Source organism: Exophiala aquamarina (genome assembly GCF_000709125.1).
Source record: "Exophiala aquamarina CBS 119918 chromosome Unknown aczIA-supercont1.3, whole genome shotgun sequence".
Lineage (NCBI taxonomy): Eukaryota > Fungi > Ascomycota > Eurotiomycetes > Chaetothyriales > Herpotrichiellaceae > Exophiala > Exophiala aquamarina.
The window spans coordinates 1,398,731-1,416,795 of NW_013550585.1; the positions used below are offsets into that span (position 1 = coordinate 1,398,731).

The 18,065-nt window shown below is 48.7% G+C and overlaps 6 protein-coding genes across 6 annotated transcripts; 2 read left to right on the plus strand and 4 right to left on the minus strand.

Moving 5' to 3' along the window:
• Positions 1-948: 948 nt before the first annotated feature.
• A1O9_04095 (acylpyruvate hydrolase) lies at positions 949-1,716 on the plus strand (the record flags this gene model as incomplete). The annotated part of the gene is made up of 2 exons (XM_013406387.1): positions 949-1,004; positions 1,065-1,716. The coding sequence occupies 2 exons, from the start codon at positions 949-951 to the stop codon at positions 1,714-1,716; spliced, it is 708 nt and encodes a 235-aa protein (XP_013261841.1).
• Positions 1,717-2,432: 716 nt separating this feature from the next.
• A1O9_04096 (uncharacterized protein) lies at positions 2,433-3,611 on the minus strand (the record flags this gene model as incomplete). The annotated part of the gene is made up of 1 exon (XM_013406388.1): positions 2,433-3,611. A coding segment is annotated over one exon (1,179 nt), but the record flags the coding sequence as incomplete, so codon positions are not given.
• Positions 3,612-4,272: 661 nt separating this feature from the next.
• A1O9_04097 (ATP-dependent RNA helicase eIF4A) lies at positions 4,273-5,790 on the minus strand (the record flags this gene model as incomplete). The annotated part of the gene is made up of 5 exons (XM_013406389.1): positions 4,273-4,962; positions 5,016-5,374; positions 5,435-5,503; positions 5,565-5,639; positions 5,757-5,790. The coding sequence occupies 5 exons, from the start codon at positions 5,788-5,790 to the stop codon at positions 4,273-4,275; spliced, it is 1,227 nt and encodes a 408-aa protein (XP_013261843.1).
• Positions 5,791-6,385: 595 nt separating this feature from the next.
• Positions 6,386-7,885, plus strand: A1O9_04098 (uncharacterized protein; the record flags this gene model as incomplete). The annotated part of the gene is made up of 1 exon (XM_013406390.1): positions 6,386-7,885. The coding sequence occupies one exon, from the start codon at positions 6,386-6,388 to the stop codon at positions 7,883-7,885; it is 1,500 nt and encodes a 499-aa protein (XP_013261844.1).
• Positions 7,886-7,914: 29 nt separating this feature from the next.
• A1O9_04099 (uncharacterized protein) lies at positions 7,915-8,575 on the minus strand (the record flags this gene model as incomplete). Its single annotated transcript, XM_013406391.1, has 4 exons — positions 7,915-8,032; positions 8,081-8,216; positions 8,266-8,461; positions 8,510-8,575. The coding sequence occupies 4 exons, from the start codon at positions 8,573-8,575 to the stop codon at positions 7,915-7,917; spliced, it is 516 nt and encodes a 171-aa protein (XP_013261845.1).
• Positions 8,576-16,778: 8,203 nt separating this feature from the next.
• Positions 16,779-17,719, minus strand: A1O9_04100 (uncharacterized protein; the record flags this gene model as incomplete). The annotated part of the gene is made up of 2 exons (XM_013406392.1): positions 16,779-17,267; positions 17,324-17,719. The coding sequence occupies 2 exons, from the start codon at positions 17,717-17,719 to the stop codon at positions 16,779-16,781; spliced, it is 885 nt and encodes a 294-aa protein (XP_013261846.1).
• Positions 17,720-18,065: the final 346 nt, after the last annotated feature.

Consider the following 18,065-nt stretch of genomic DNA (forward strand, 5'->3'; position numbering starts at 1 on the left):
CGCTTCAAAGTGTCTCTGATGAATTTTAGAACTCATAACAAGCCGTCCGGTAAAAATGCAGACTTTGATTCAAAGCATTTCTCGCTGTCAGCCAAGGTTAGGATGTTCTGCTATCAACAGATCAATGAGCATGACAAGTCTGGCAACGATGCAGCGTCCCAAAGAACGAGGGAGATTCAACATATGGCGCACCCATGTAACAGGGAGGTGCTGCTCCTTCAATCAGGGTCAGATTCGATCATCCCATCCGAATCAAGGACATCCATTGTAAATAGGGAGGCAGAAGAAGAGATTGCCAGATAATTGTTGATACTCTGTGCTTGTTGATACTCTGTGCTTGTTGATACTCTGTGCTTGTTGATACTCTGTGCTTGTTGATACTCTGTGCTTGTTGATACTCTGTGCTTTGATATCGATACTCGGGGGCCTACCCACGTTTATTTACCTGAGGTCAGTAGGGAGAGAAAAAGGTTGACCCCCAAAGGCCCTATCCGCCCGCCTACAATTGCGATGGGACAAGGTCTCCTCGGCCGAGGTTTACATAGGCTGTACTGAGTAGGGTGCACCGGTTTACAAACACTTTGGATCTTCCCTCGGCCTTTAGGCATCAAAAGGGGATAATTCTGGCGGGTAAAGTAGTAGTTGAGCAACGCCGCTTTTAGCATCTATTGGCATTATTTAAACGCCCGAGATCTGTACACGTGACACTATCTATTCCAACGGTGGGGTAGTCATGACATAAACGTGGGAATCTACGGCTACTATCAATTAGTTAGAACTCAGAAAACGGGACTCGGTGCGAGGTCCCTGAAGTTGGAGACGGAAAAGTGCCCGCTCCGAGATGGATCTGGGACAAAGTCTTTCGTTTTGTCCTGATTTCACGTCGTTCGATCACATAGCTTGAGTGTGCCTCTCGACATCTCGTCCTGTCAGTCCTCTAACTTCAATATGGCTACCATCAAAGCAAAGTGTCGTAAAATTGTCTGCATAGGCAGGAATTATGCGTGTGTTTCTCCTCTCTGAAGCCCACCACGCCCAAAGCTCACGAACTAACTATCATCCAGTGACCACATAGCTGAGCTCAATTCTGCTCGCCCTGCGCAGCCTTTCTTCTTTCTCAAGCCCACATCATCTATCCTCCTCCCAGGTCAAGGACCAATTGTCCGTCCTCGCGGAGTGGAATTACACCATGAGGTCGAGCTTGGTTTGGTAATTGGGGAAACGGCCAAACCATTGAAGAATCTATCCGAGTCCGACTCCTCTATTCTAGACCATATTCGATGTTTTTTCCTGAGCATTGATGTCACTGCTCGAAACGTGCAGAATGAGGCAAAAAAGAAAGGCCTGCCGTGGTCAATAGCAAAGGGTTTCGACACCTTCTGCCCAATAAGCCATGAAATCCCTCGCGATCGCATACAAGATCCTCACAACGTCCTCCTCTGGTTAAGCGTTAACGGTGAAACGAAACAAAAGGACAATTCAAACTTGATGCTGTTCAATATTCCCCGGATGCTTAGCGATATAAGCAAAGTTATGTCCCTAGAGGAAGGCGACATTATCCTCACCGGCACTCCAAAGGGTGTAGGGCCATTAAAAGGCGGCGATCGGGTAAAGTGTGGTCTCGAAGCAGATGGCAGAGAAGTAGTCGAGGCAAGAATGGAAGTGGAAGTGGTGGATGATGATAGTCCTGATGCCTATGTTTTCAAGGAAACATGACGTCCTAGTCACAATGCTTCAAATTGGCATGCAAACTGATCGTCAAGGGATTCGGCTGGAAACCTCCACAATCGTTTTGGGCACCCCCGGCAACTCAGTCATAGCAGAACTTCCTTTAACTAATGTATCTATTGCCGATGTTTCCCATGGCAGTGACGAGGAGGAGCTCTGCACGAGGCTTGATCACTATTAATCCATCACTCGAAGTTGGCAGCATAGGTATCTCCGGAGGTGGATGAAGACAAACGCCGCTTCTTCGCCCCAGTATGCCTTGCACTAACATATTCTGAATCGACGACTAGAGGAAGCCTTGCTGTGTACAAACATCCTTGATCATTGCTATTCTCACGATCAGGTTGCTTCCCCAGAAGAACAGGATGCGGAGTTTGACCTGACGAGGGAGGGCCCTCTGCAGGTGGTGAGATGTCGATTTCCTCACTTCCTGACGTCCGCTCGGGAGCCACGGTCTGCTTTCCGTTGCACGGGATTGTTTCCTTGCTTCCAAGTCGTCTTCTCGAATGTGCTGGCTCAGGCCTACCACTGATATTATTGTTCGCTTGCCTTCGAGCTCTCTCGATCAACCGCTGACTTCGGCGCAACGTCACGACAGGCCACTTCGAGTGACGTGCTGGTTGGGTTGGCTTTGAAGGTGCTCCATTATCCAATTTCACTGTTGATGGTCTAGATTCGCCCTGGTCAATATCGTTGAAGATGATTGGTTGCGACCCATTTGTTCTCTCCGAGCCCTTGTGCCGTCCAGATCCATCATCGATCTGCGAGCAAAGGATTCCAAAGGTGGCCATATTCTCCCACTTCCAGCCTGCATTTTCGAGCCATTGATGACACTGTGCTCTCCGAACTCCCTCCGACATACCATTCACAAATTGTTGCATGATGGTCGTCTCGAATTCCTGCGGCAAAGAGTCTATAAGATCTTTCCCTTTTGCGTAGTAAGCATCCCAACCCTCATATCGCCCTTGCTTTAGAGTTTTGATCTGAGCGAGTCTCGAAGCTTGTACATTGAGTTCAGGCAACATAGACAGTGAGTCTCCTTTATTTAGATCGTTCAGTGCTGGACGATAGTGACCCGCATAGCTGATTGTTGGCGCATTTGCATCAAGGTCGATATCTTCTGTCTCTGTTGTTCCACGTTGACTGTCATGTTGATCTAGGCTGAAATTGTTCACTGCTTCCCTTCTCATAGTCTTGCTCATTTCCAATTTTTGGGAATCTTCAACCTGGATGTCGGGCGGCTCTGCATTATGGGTTGAGGCTTGGTGAGCCGGCCTGCCGTGCTTTCGATAAGTCTTGGGAGAAATTGGCTCTTGTTGCTCGATACTCTCATATACAATACTCGTCGAAGGTGACGAAGAACGTGAGTCTGGGCTTAGGTGCTTCAGTCGATCAACCAAAAGATTGACAAGAGCAACGTCGGCCTTGTTTTCAATTGAGGTCCGGAGGGTACATACTGTCTCCATAAATGTCACATTACTTCGGCTATGTGCTTCTGAAGCCTCTTGTGCGTCCTTCTCGAGTCCTTCGATCTTCCGTTCTAACTCTACCCGCTGGTGTTCTTCATTGTAGCGAAGCTGGTCGTAAGCCTTGGTAAGCGCCATGAGATCATTCTGGAGCACGTCGGTTGTCTCTTGGAGGTGGCTTATCACCTGGTCTTGAGCTTGCAGCTTTGTTTTTTGGGCCGTCGCCAAGTCGTGTCCTTTCCTGGCAGCGGCATCGCTAGAGTTGCGGGCCATTTGAATTTGCTTCATCTCATTCCGGAGATCAGCAACTTCGTTACGGCATGACTCTAGCTCACTGTATAAAAACACGTTTTCTCGGCGGATCTGATGAGCATGCAGGAGATCGGTCGCATAGTTCAACATCATATTGCATGCTTTGTTACCAGCAGGGTTCGTGACTTCAAAGACGAGACGAGAGCAAGCAAGGAGAGTGCGCGGACAAACGCTCTGGCGAAAAAGCGGACACGGTGCAGTGAGTCCAAGGGAAGGAAGCCACGCGTGAGTAACTAGAACGCCATGTGAAGGAAGGACCGATGCACCTAAAATACCACCCGTTGCGTGTTCGACAATCAGGGAAATGAATTTCGAATTGGAAACAATTTAATTCTACCTGTCTATGGGAAGAAGTATCTGACTCTCATTCTTTCGTAACACGTGAGAACTAGTGGTGGAATTCTTTTGTGCAGTCTGAAGAATGATAGCCAACACTTGTGAGCTAGCATTAGAAAGCAGAAACGCCCGCGAACTCTGCCACATGAAAAACGGCGCGAGGCCGTCCATGTAGTATCACCGCGCTCGTATGCTCTCGAAAGTGAAAGTTTCCCTGAAGCTGAATAGGAAAATACATAGACTTTTTGTACGGCAGCAATCCTGAGCCAAGCAGTCGATAACGAGTCATCCCACTTTTCTCATGTAGCCCCATACAACAAGTTGCAGCAACTAACGCCGCCCCCATGCCGGAATCGAAATGGAAATGATCGGGTTGTCGCATGTAATGAAACATGTGGGAATTTCTCTAGATGAGATCTGGATATACATGTCAATATGTGATGCTGTTAGAAGGGGGGAGGTTGAAAAGCAACTCACCAGCAACGTTCATTGGCATCTCCTCGATTTGGGTAGAATAGAACTGCTCGATTTCTCTCATCATGCGGACATCATCAGCAGTGACGAAGTTGATAGCGACACCCTTTCGGCCGAAACGACCACCTCGTCCGATACGATGGATGTAGTTCTCACGATTGGCAGGCAGATCATAGTTGATGACCAGGGAGACCTGTTGGACGTCGATGCCACGAGCAAGCAGATCGGTGGCGATCAGAACACGAGAAGATCCGGATCGGAACTCCTTCATGATGACGTCACGCTGAGCCTGTTCCATGTCGCCGTGCATTGCAGAGACAGTGAAATCACGAGCGGTAAGCTTGTCGGTAAGCCAGTCAACCTTTCTTCTGGTGTTGCAGAAGATGACGGCCTGGGTGATGGTGACGGTTTCGTAGAGATCAGATAGGGTATCAAGCTTCCATTCTTCCTTCTCAACAGCAATATAGAATTGCTTGATACCTTCAAGGGTCAACTCAGCCTTCTTGACAAGGATACGAACGGGGTCACGCATGAATTTGGTGGTGACCTCGAGCACATCTTGTGGCATGGTGGCGGATAGAAGAACGACTTGGGTGGATTGAGGAAGAAGCTGGAAGATGTCGTAGATTTGTTCGGTGAAACCTCGCTATTCTCAAATTAGTGCTGCGTTGGAACGATCAGAAATCAAGAGGTACATACAGAAAGCATTTCATCAGCCTCATCGAGAATAAACATTTTCATGTTATCAGTCTTGAGAACGCGGCGTTGGATCATGTCTTGTACGCGACCAGGCGTACCGACAACGACCTGTGGGCCATCCTGGAGAGCCTTCATGTCCTCACGGACATTGGTACCACCAATGCAAGCATGGCACTCAACGCTCATGAAGTCACCAATGGCGACGACAACTTTCTGGATTTGCTGTGCCAACTCACGGGTTGGGGCAAGGATAAGAGCCTGGCAGGCCTTGAGGTTGGGATCGATCTTTTGCAGACAGGAGATAGAGAAAGTGGCGGTCTTTCCAGTACCAGACTGTGCCTGTGCAATGACATCAGATCCTATTTTGAGAGGTTAGTTGAGTGTCACGAAGATTTGAGGATATTGGAGTGAATCATTACCTTTGATGACTGGCATGATAGCGCGCTGCTGAATGGCAGATGGTCGTTCGAAACCGTAGGCGTAGACACCTAGAAGGCAAAACTCGTCAGAAATTGTCCATCGTGCAAACTCTTCCAATTTTCAACATACCTCGTAGAAGCTCTGCTTTGAGGTTCATCGCATCGAAAGAATCGGTGACTTCATCGTAGTTCGACTCGATTTGGCCTGTGGGCACACAAGTGTTAGAGAGAGAAAAAATCTTTCACGCAGGAGGCTGCGCAGAATTTGTCTCCAGGGGCGATTTGACCCGCGATAGACAAGATCGTGCGAGTTGAGACGTACCTTCTGGGACCTCCTCGAGACCTTTGTCCGCCATGATTGCGAGAAAGGGTTGTTGGATCACAGGCGACCTGGCCGGTGGTCTGGGCGCAGAGGGGTGAAGTGGCGTGAGGATAACTCAGACGCTCAAGAAGCGACCAAGTTCGTCTGGGCGAAGTTTTGTGGGAAAGGCGCTAGTCAAGAGATCCTCAGAGAATGAGAATCCAAGTGTCTAGCAGAATCGTTGTTGATATTGTGGTGTGTTTGTAGTTGTAGAGAAGAGAAGAGATTAAAATTTTTGGAAGAGGCGGCGGCTTTGATCACTTTCAAAGTCTTGGCGCCCGCGCTAAAGAAAGTTTTGAAAAAGTGACTTTGCAGACTCGAAAACTGGTCGATCGGATTTCAGGCTGCTTCTCCAGCCATCCAGCCTTGTCGCGTTGCATCTTGGTCCAAGAGTGCCATACCAGTCATTTACAAACGTTGACTCATACTCTGGTCAGCCCTAGAAATTATTCGTTGTGACTCTACGCGCACCTAGCTGCATCGCCACCCTCAAGTCCAGACACGTTCTATCAAAGTCACGTGCGCCAGGCTATCACTTTCGCTGGGCTTCCAAGCATCTTTCGTGCACCCAATAATGTTGGTTGGCCAACATGCTATCAACCACTACCATTCTACAGCCTGAGACTGGCCTTGGTCTGGTCCCTGAGCATCAGTTTGCGAATGGATCATCTTCAACTGCGCAGGCTGTGTATGTCGAACAAGATATAGCTGAGGACACCGCAGACCAGCATCCGCTCGGCGTGCGACCTAGCGGCAATGCACTCACTTCGGAGGACAATGCCCAAAAGTACATGGGTGCCTTCGGGGCGCTGCCAGATTCTCTGATACTATTGTTGTTGGAGTTTCTGGACCAAGACAGCCTTGTCAGCCTGGGCGGCACATGTCGTGGGTTTTATGCATACACAACCTACGACCAGTTGTGGCGTGACATTGCTGTCATCGATATGACTCCTGGATTCTCCTGGCGCGGAAGTTGGCGGGCCTCGCGGAGACGATTAGCTTCTGCAAAACCGGCTTCGGTGGATTGCAGGCATGTCTTTTCTGATGCCTTGTATCGCCCGTTCTTATGCTCACAAATTCCGTTGTCTCCGTATGCCTCCAAGATACCAGCACAAAACCAAATCCCACGAATAGCCGAGCTCTCAATAGAAGAATTCAATGCTACATGGTCGGACAAGCCGTTTGTTCTGACCAGTCCTATGAAACAATGGCAAGTCTACAAGGACTGGTGTCAAGATGATTTGGTGGCTCGATATGGGGATACGATATTTCGTGCTGAGGCAGTGGACTGGCCCTTGAAGACGTACGTTGAGTACATGAACTCGACACGCGATGAAAGCCCCCTCTACCTATTTGACAGAGGCTTCGTGGAGACGATGGGCCTCACCGTCGGGGAAGCCTCATACCAGCCACCAGCCTGCTTCGAAGAAGACCTCTTCACTTTGTTGAAGGAGCAGAGACCCGATCATCGGTGGCTGATCATAGGCCCAGAACGAAGCGGAAGCACTTTTCACAAGGACCCCAATGCGACAAGCGCATGGAACGCAGTCATTCGTGGTTCTAAGTACTGGATCATGTTTCCCAGTTCTATTCTGCCACCGGGAGTTTACATGAGCGCGGACCAAAGTGAGGTTACATCACCTCTAAGTATTGCAGAATGGTTGCTGTCTTTCCACGCAGAGGCCAGAGACACCCCCGGCTGTATAGAAGGGGTCTGCCATGAAGGCGAAGTATTGCATGTTCCATCTGGGTGGTGGCATCTGGTAGTGAACCTGGAGCCTGCTATAGCGATAACACAAAACTTTGTGCCTCGGTCGCACGTGAGGGCAGCATACAAGTTTCTGAAATACAAAGCGAACCAGGTATCAGGGTTCAAGGAGAACATCAGTGATCCATGCTCCCTATTTCTGGAAGGTTTGAGAGAAGCGCGCCCAGAACTGGCAGCGCCGCTCGATGTCTCAACCGAGAGGAAAAGGAAGTGGCAAGATGTGGTAGAAGCAGATGATGCTGACAACCAGAGAGGAGGCTTCAGCTTCGGGTTTGGCGATGATATTGAGGATAAGGATGAGGATGAGGATGAGGATGCGTGAGCCTGTATAGCATGCGAGGTGATCGACATCTAGTGACACGCCACACTTTTGGCCGATGAGGAGTTCCGGCCAAATAGGATGTAGCCTACAAAGGCACCAACAGCAACTGCTATCATAACCCAGCCGTTGTAGGTCATGAACAAAAGCCTGTTGTAGATGATTAGTAGAGTAGGACGATGGGTGGTTCACACATACATGATAAAAAAGCTATAGAAGACCTGCACGGCATAGAGAGCCCCTTTGATGAGGGTTCCTTTTCTCTCCTCGGCGGATTTGGAATCTCTTCCTACGACGAGTAATGAGCTTGATGCGTTCAACGACTGGCTTTCACCTTGGATATCTCAGTGAGTGTTGCAACCAGGTGTGAGGGTATAACATACTCGAAGCACCGGTACTGTAGGCACTCATGCGGGCATTATAGCCCTGCTCATATCTTCTGCTGACCTCTCGAATGCATTCATAACCCGCGGCAAGCAGAACAATAGCGATCAACGAGAGGATGAGGGAGAAAGTGCCAGTGATCCGCCATTGCCTGAACACGATACATAGGTCCTTGGACGACCAGGTAAAGAGCATCTACTCTGGTTAGCCAGTATTCCAGTCACACCACCGCGGTTTACTTACATTCATCGAGCACTGGCCGCCCATATCCATGTCCCCGTGGCCACCGCCCATATCTCCATGGTCCATATGTGAATGATCCATGATTCTTGCGTCAATGTGCAGATTAGAGAAGATAGTGAGGAAGAGGAGGCGGGGGGGAATGGCGTTAGTAGTAAGAAGAGTATGCTCCTTGACTGGAGGCCCAGAATATATAGTGCTAATAAGGGGGTGCACTTGGGATGAGTTGAGCTGGTGGTTTGACGTGATTCACATTGTGAGATGAGCAAGTTTCGGGGGTTTGACGCGTGCTCGGCGAGGTTTCGATCCCGCAACGGCGATTGGCGGCTCACCCGCAGGTGTCAGAATTCGTGGACCACCGACCTGGGGCCTGATTTTGCCCTATGGCCCGCCGTACTCACACATCACACGACATAGGATGGTCAGCGAATACAATAAAAGTGGTATATACTAATAGCTATAGCCTTAAGGATTTATTATATATCAATTAAAATATACTGAGATATCGACTTCTGACACCTACTGGGTGCGGCTTCAGCAATGTAATTACTAATAACTTCTCGGAGCTCACTGTAGTACGCACCTTCACTGCGCCACTTTCAAGATCAGGACTCTGCGACTCAATCTTCTCTTACCGTTTACGAGTGTACGTACTAGTACTCTGATCGTGGACCTCCTCAGCTTCCAGTGCGTTAACTACTCCTCGTTAAACACTTTGTTCAAGTTGATCCCGTTTCGTCCCATATTCATTTAGAAAAAGGCGCGCTTGTCCTCTCCGACTAGTCCTGGGAAGGCCTACTGCGCTAGATAACAACATGAGCGAAGGTCGAACATTCTTGCAGAGCTTTTCCTTGCACATGCTCCTTCTAAGGGTTAATCTCATTTTCCAAGACGCCTTCGTATGCTGCTTGCCATAAATTTCAACAAGACCGTTGACCCTAGTGACAGTTTTATGGAAGTCGGTGACGGGACCCTTTCGACCTCGGCGCTGGTCCTGGTCATACACTTCCGCTTTATCCCTCTCATATCTACTTATCTATTTAATGGTGGTCAAAGGCTTTCCTCAGATCCTCAATTGACGTGGGCAACAAAGTTCTCCAAAATTCAAGAGTTCAAGCCACGCCTGCTGAGCTCGATTTAGATGATGGCTGCTAGGAGACTGGAGCAATAACACGGGGATTTATACATGCGCGAGTACGTAAAGTACGTCGCGCCTAGTTCTGTCCCTTGGCTGGTTGCTGTGGTGGCCGTGTCAACGATCGCAAGCTGGCAGCAGTACGGAGCACATCACACGTCGGCGGGAAGAGATGGAGTCTTCGATTGGCATGTGATGTCAGCAGGGTGTGACACAATCCAGTGCTGGGACGGCTTGGAGCTACGAAAGGTGCCAGGTAGTGTTCGCAGGCCTGGGGCTGTCCTGGAACCGTTGTCCCTGGACATAGAGAACTCCAGGGTATTCTGCCGAAGCCGCAGGGATGCACAGGGAGCGTGCTGTGGTAGGACGCCGACGCCGACGCCAAATTCTGCTTCATGAGTAATGTGGACTAGCCGGAGCTTGCGAAAGCAGCGAGGGAGGTTTCCTCCAAAGATGTCTGTTCGAGACGTGGATAATAATAGGCCGTGCGTACTCGTATTAATCTCTGCCCTCCCTGGGCCGTGGGCAGGTTCGTATGGAGGTCAACCTCGAACTGTCGCAATGGTGAGCGCATGCTGGCCCTCTCTTGCCCCAACGCACTAGCCACCCCTGTCGTAGCTTTAGAGTTATTTGAAGTTACGGAGTACATGCAGGACGAGCATCTGAAAAAGGGGGGTCATCCATTTACATCGTCCCCGTTATAGACAAGGCCCCCTTGAAAGTGTTAAGAGGGACATATATCAGTGGGTAAAATGGATATCTTGGAGACGACTCTGTACGTAATTGCCTTTGTCTTAGTATTGCCGTGTGGAGATTCGGGAGTCTTGCGCAATTGTTCCCGATGTGCTAAAGTTGCTTCCGCTTGCCCCGGCGGCACGGGAGCTTCCTAGCATCAACATTCAGTTCGTGGAATATTTCTGGAATGCTCGAAGATCAAAGGTCCTGGAATCTGCGCATAATCTCTGTTTGGTCACTGAAATCCTGAAATGCGTAACGAACTTGTCGGCGAGCCTAGCATGGTGTGATTTGGCCTGTTTGGCGCTGAGGACTTCACTTTGCCGACGAACGTCTCCTGTAACGAAAGGACAAAGCCGGCCGCAAGCTGTCTTCCTTTCAGGTCTCCTCCGAGCTAGATGATGGAGGTGTACGGAGGACAACCGCCTATTAAAACACACAGCTTCACACTGGCCTGCATGTGGATGTCGTGGCCTCACACCACTTTCATCCAAGATCCACTTGCGACCTGGTGCCCTAGCAAGATAAACGCACCTAAGTTGAATCGCGTTATACAACCCTGCTGCAAATTCGGCCGCCTGCGATTGCGCCTTCTCTGCAACCACCCTCCTGGTCGTTCAATTACTTATACATCGTCTTACCCGGTGTTCCCTGGTATCAATATAGCCCTTGCAACAAGCAAGCTTTCGCTATGCCCAAGACCAAGTCGCCCCCAGCAAAGCACAGGAACGGCAACAATCTGAATTCGCTCTCTTCCACCATCAAATGAATATAGCCACAGCTTATCCCACGACACATGTTCTGCATTTGTTAAGTTGCAGGAACAGAGCTGAGCCCCGCCTGCGGAAAGATGCGCCAAGTCAGCTAATGGCGCTTCTTGCTTGCGACAACCGTTCAATGCGCGTTGGCTCCGCATGAGCGTGAACTACTCCTTGCTTCGCTGAAGTCTCTTTCACCATCGAGCTTCTGCCTAAATCAACGCTCGTTCCACGACCGGGAGGCCCTGACTGCCTCAATAATTCGCCAAGCTGGTGGCTCTCCTGCTCGACTGGGTTAGGGAACTTCGTCCCACCAACGCAACGCTCTGGACTCAGTGAGAGAACGAGATATCCACATCTCTCTTAGGAATCAAAGTTCGCTCGAGAATTAGCTGGTTTGCACTCACAGAACAGAGTGCCTCCTATTGAACGGAATATTTCGAATCCTGCTCTCTCAATCGTCCACATCGGAGTCCATTCCACGAAGATGCAGATACTCGTGGCCAAATGTTAGTATAGAAAGCTGCGACTATGAGAACCCTGTCAGAGGAAATGTTGACTGGACATCAGTCGATGGCAGCACCCTTCCTCTTGAAGTTGATGAGTTAGATCCTGGTTCGACAGTCTATGCAAAGTATGAGGATGCTTCGGGTGCGGAGAGTGGATCCTATTTTCTGACGTATGGTGGGAAGCAATTGTATGAAGCGGATGTTGTTTCATCTCTTAACATTCGTGAAGGGGCCACCTTACATGCTGTCCCAGAAGATACCCTTGGTCAGGTTGTGCCGAGTCCTTGCTTTTTCCCCCAGAGAGAAGAGGTAGATCAACAGATCAAGACATGGCAAGACACAGCAAGAAGGGAAATTTCGATGCCGATATGCACATACTCGACCCTGGAACCCACCACGCCTGGCTTGAATTTCCGGAAAAAGACATTGTCGAGAACTCTGAATTCTTTCATTGCCGTGGTAATTATGATCTTAGCGACCACAGCATCCCAGTGCACAGCTCGAGCTCCTTGCCATACCAGGAGGCTCCCGACTTCATGAAGCCACTACTTACGCTCGAGTATCTGGATTCAATCTCTGAAGTTGACAACATTCGAAAGATTTGGCATGTCTTTGTGTCGTTGCGCAAGACTTACGTTATCATATCTCGTGTTCTGGCCAATTTCAGACACCTCTACAGAGCCGCCTTCTGCTTTCAATATTTTACTCCTACAACCAAATAATGACACAGCGAAGATCGTTCCAGTTCTAGGGAGCCTTCTTGTTGAGATGCAACAGGGTGCTGAAAAATTGCTAGTACAAGTCTCAAAGGATGACCTTCTGCCGGACGAGGTGTATCGAAAGTTACTTGCGCAGATGGAACCGCCATTAACACGGTTTCTGGAGATTTTGGGGCACAGCCAAAATTCTGATATAGTGAGGTCCGGCGATTCGATCCTGGAACTATGCAGATTGGCTTCTATATTTGCGGATCTCGGCCTGGTCTCTTATGTAGGCTCCCACGGTGGACGGTTCGATCTCGATCACCTGGAGAAAGAACTCTCCGAGATAACTGTCTTTCCTGGCAATGAGGAGTCGTTCGGCTTGTTTGGACAAATATGTTGACGAAACAGGGGTTTGGATGTTGTCATGCAGCATGAATGGGCAGGTAGCTTGCCACCAGCAAATGCAAAACACAGAGCGCTTGGCGATCTTGACAACTATTGAGGATTTCGTAGACATCTGGGGCCCCGTTTTGGGCCGTCGGCTTGGATCAAAATGTCCCGAACAGGATCCAGTACTACCAGCTGGCAAGAGGAGTTATCTACCCGGATAACCCGGTCAGGGGACCGCAGTACGAAGGCTCTGTCCGAAGCCATTGGACCAGTTCATCGGACTTCCAGACAAGGCGTGAGCAGAGTCTGCTTCAAAGAGAATCCTTAGGTACACTTGCAACCGATGCCCTTCTATTCATAGGTGCGAGATTTCGGGAGAACCAAAATTGTCAATATACGCTGGATGATTTCGAAGATGTCTATGGGTATGAAATGCTCCCACTGGGTCCTAGACGCGCTGAATGGAAGCTTGACACTCTCAGCGCAGGTCTGGGCATTTCAAATGTTGTTTCACTTTCGGGACAAGCCACCGCAAAGAAGTTTCCCGGCATTCCCCTGAAAGAATACCAACTAGCAAAATTGAAAGCTGAACCGCAATATGCTCCAATTAATATTCTTCATCAGTATCTGGACGTCCAAGTTAGCCACTGCACTGGAAATGCCCAGCGGACCCAGTTGAGACATCTCTTCTTAATGGCTCCAGTTCAAACTCTGTTGGAACGACTCAGTCCCCGTTGGAGACAAAAAGAGTGGGGTTCTCAGTTCCTTCAGGCATTATCCAGCCAGAACCCGGATGATATGCACAAAGTCTTGTGCGATTATGAGAAAAAGAGAAGAGATATAGTCAAGATGATCGCGCCTGTCTTGGAAATCCTGGCGCAAACGGGCAGCGACGGCAACGTGCTCATTGTGGCATTCTTCAACAGCCACCAAGAGCGTTATCTTACCTTTCAATGTCGACTCAATGATTGGGCCAAAGTTCTCAAAGATACACAACACAGTGCTGTCTATGCCGTTATCAGTGAAAAGTGCCTCGAAGCCTACACGTACAACCACAATACTGCGAAGTGTCATGAGGACGATGTCTTCACAGTCTTGCATACACATCTGGGATCAAACACAAGCTTGCCAACCTCGGGTTTCATTGAGATCAATGAATCCGGACGCTATTACTCCGTGGACAAGGAGGAGAATGGCCCAAAGATCATGGTCCTGGCACCGATATCGCATCCAGTGTCTCCTTTTGCCTCAATCAATAATACGTTTCAACGAAAGAATGCCAGTGAAACTGAGCCACGGGGCCCCATGGGGGTTGCACATGAAGTTTTCCTCAGAGCCAGTAAAGTGAGCTCGGGCGGTAGGGCTTTCCGGAGGCCGAGGAGACAAACGTTAACGGATATACCGATTTCCAATATTTCATCTTTGCCTTTGCCTTTGGAGAGTGGTAGTTCCACTAGGAGTCAACGGTCGCATTGAGGCTACAAACATAGGAAGCGGAAGGCGCTAGTAAATATATCCATGTTTACATCATCCTTACATTAGGAGCTTACGATGCAGACGTGCCAGTAGGATATCTCATCCGGTGCAAGACTGCATCCTCGACACAGCAGTAATTTGACCAGAGCAAGAAACGAGCACATTTCGTATTGATGTCTTTTTCAATGCAAAGGACGTGACCGGACCACAGGTCTCAATTTGCCAGCCGTTCCCCCACCGGGCGTCAAATATATCGAATTCTCAAGGCTTAGTCTAAGACTACTACCCTTACTAAATCATTGACATATAGAAGCCAGAGTAGAACCGGACAGTGAAATATCTATTTAGCAGCGCTAATTTGCTCTGCGATATGCTCATATTCCGCAAGAAGCTGTTTCGCCCGAAAAGTAAACATGTCGGTGTGAGTTCCTAGGCGTTGGTAATCACTAGGAACCACAAGCCCGACAGCAACAGCATGCCAAACGAGATGCAAGACGTGCTTTAGCTTGTTTCGCAGATCACCGAACGTAGACATGAAAATCTCGGACAAGCTACTCTCGATCTTTTCCTGTATAGCTGGGAACAACTCATTCTCTATCCTGTAACGCACAGTGCCTTGTTGTCTTTTCATCATTCCATGACCTGGATTTTCAGCAGACGATTGTAAATTAGAATATTCAGTAATGTTAATGGGAGGGACTGTGTGTCAGGGAAAGCTTACCGTCTTCCTGGCTCGCAGAGAGATATGCAGGTGCCATTTGCCGTACCACATAGCTTGCTCTATTTGCTTCCAATGCTGATCTACGTAGTATGCTGGGTGATCTTAGCAGGATAATCTCCATTGACGGAATATAAGCCGATGCTTACATGAGCTGGTTCTTGAGATTCTTCTCTGCTTCTTGAATATCAAAATCCAAGCTTGTGGTGATCAAGCGCAAAGTAACCAATACCGCTGGTGGCAGTCCCGCTCCTAAAAAAACAAAAATACAAAGCGGTTAGTCTCTGCCTGAACGGTCTTTGTGGACGCTGACCTTCGTATTGCTTCTCCAGATGGCCTATCTCCTCTTGGACACCTTTCAATAACTCCTGGAAGACTTCCACTACCTCCTCTTCAATAGCCTCCCAAGCCTTAAATAGTTCTAGCGCCATCTTCCATATTATAGCTCCATTCCAGTTGGTTCGTTTAATCTTCACAGTCTCGTGTTCCCCATAATTTAGGCAGAAAGCATCGAACTGTTCTGCTCATTCCTATGTAAGCTGCGTTTTCAAGTTGACTAGGCGACTTACTCCAATGCCATGGCAGCCAGTTTTCAAATTGTTGTAAAGCCGCTGTCTTCCAGTGGGTAGTACGGTACTCTGCCAATAGTCATTATGTCAGTTCGAATAAGGGCTTGCGGACAACAAACCAAAATAATTCTTCATAGTTTCGAGGGAAGCTCCTTTTGTTTTTTCTTCCGCTTCAATGACCTGATAGTCGACCTGCCGTTCAGGTTAATGGACGATGTCATCATATTCGGCACCAAGTGTGATTCCGACCTTTGCTTGCACGTCTTTCCACAGTTCTGCAGCAGTCTCGGCATCCATCCCGCTCATGATCTTGTTTGATAGAAGGTCAATTGTGCTCAGAAACCCGAGGAGCCTTGCTCGAATGAAGTTCTCAATCTCCCCTTGCCTGTCTGAACGATTCAGTGAGCGACAGAATAGGCGCAACAAGGGTATGCCACTCAATTCAAGCATCCTGTCTGCGCCATCCCTGTCGGCCCTGTCTGTGTCGGCCCACTTTTCATACATTCTGCTGGACACGCAGAATACGTTGAGCTCGTCTTTTGGGTTCTGCAACTGGTAGTTCCGCCGGAGCTTCGACCTCACACTGTTATTTCGCGCCTTTATGAGCAGGCTCTTCATCCTGAAGACCATATTTCAGTATTACCTGTCTTTGTATCATGCAAATCAACCTACTGTGTCTTGAAGAACTTTTTGCTTTTCTCATTGTTGGCTTGCTTTGTGTCTTTCTCTAGCTTTTGGATGCAAGACTCGAACTCTGGGCCATTGTCTGGAATGAGCGCTCGCTTATTTGCCGAGATATTGATCTCCTGAAGTACATCAGTGAAGAGTAGAAGTACAAGTTTCGAGTGCTCACATCAGTCTTGGTGCATATGACAATAGCCTGAAGCCTTCTGGCGCGATTCATCTCCCATTCAAGAGGCATCTCTTGGGCCAGCATTGAGTATACCGAGGATTTCAGTGAGTCATCAGTTACCGCACGCGAGATATTCGCAAGGATAAAAACGCAATCACATCTTTGGAGGTACATCTGACCGGTTTTAATCCTCGCAGTATTGGTATCGCTTCGACCTTTGAGAATAATATTAACGTTATGACTTTCATGTAATGCCATACTAACCAGGTAGATCCGTAAGCACAATACCGGACTTGAGTATATCTGAGTCTACGAAAATGCTATAGAACACGCCAAAGTCAGTACCTCGAAAACTCCAGCCGTGATGGCGCACACTACTGAAGTAGGGATCGGGCTGACCAAGAGGAGAATCAGGAGAATCGTGCTTACCGCATAATCTTCGTGAAGGGCCAGAACTCATTCTGCATGAAGTGATGTATTTTCGCGGTACAATTTTCTTCGCTGTCTGCCATTACTGAATATCTTCCATCTTTTGCTTCCTCTGGCCAGTGAAGAAGTTTGGTCCATTGGTTCAATTGTGACACAATTCGGTCATGTGCCCTTTCAGATTGATCAAGGAGGAAAGATCTCCCAAATGCTTCATGGTGTCCAAATGCGGCCTCGAGAGCGGACCAGGCCTCTTCTGATTGATTCTCGGAGTGCTGTTTATCTCGTGGGAGGGCTTCTCGCTCTTCTGTACCCTGTGCTTTGGGGAGCAATTGCACTTTCCTGAAGTTCCCCACCATGTCTGCTAAAAGCTCTTCAGTTTCTGCCGCTGTGTAATACTCAACCTCAAGAGTGATTTGAGCAGTATGACGGCTGTCTTTTTGTCGGAATTCAGTCACAACAGAGGTACATGCCGAACCTATGTCTCCCTTACAATATGCATGAGACGTGTGTTGCACACGAACGCTTGGTAAGAATCACTTACTGCCGGCGCTAGGTCGGTGAATCCTAGGAGCGAGTTGATCAGACTGCTTTTTCCTGGTACACGTAAGAATACGAAAACTGCCAATGTTGACAAGATCCCACCTTCTCCAGAACGTCCAAGTAGGCCGACGATTTTTTCACTCTTCGGTTGGAAGGTGCATAATTGCTTAGCCTCCTTCACCAGTACCTCGACCGTTTTGTCATGATATGTGTCATGTTCCCCGATGGTCTCGCATAAGGTCTTTGTCTTTTGTGCTAAATGAACACCCCAGACCAAGGCTCGTTCAAAGCATTGGTCCGTATGTGCATTTTTCGATGAGTCAGGAAGGTCATCACCTGCTGATAAAGAACGGAACACTTCATCAAAAGAGCATGAAAAATCTCGGGCCAACAGCATGGTCGAAGATAGTGAGTCTATAGCGTCCGAGTCTACGGGCTTCTGGTGAGTTGTCGGTAAGTTTTCCTGGGAACGCTCCGTGATTCGCAAGGACGCTATGTCCGGTATGCTCTGGGGACTTCGCGGACGTTGACCACCTTCAAGAGATTGCTGCGACACACTTGCATGATCAACTTTACGATCCATTGGGTCTGTTTGGACGGGATATATGTCGTTGTCTGGAGAGGGAGTCTCTGTTTCGTCTAGTGGAGATCAGCCGTAACGGGATCGTAGCGGTCTGAGCACAATGGCAGAAACATACCTGTAGTCATTATATTCTGACCCCACTCAATTGGTTAGAATGCCT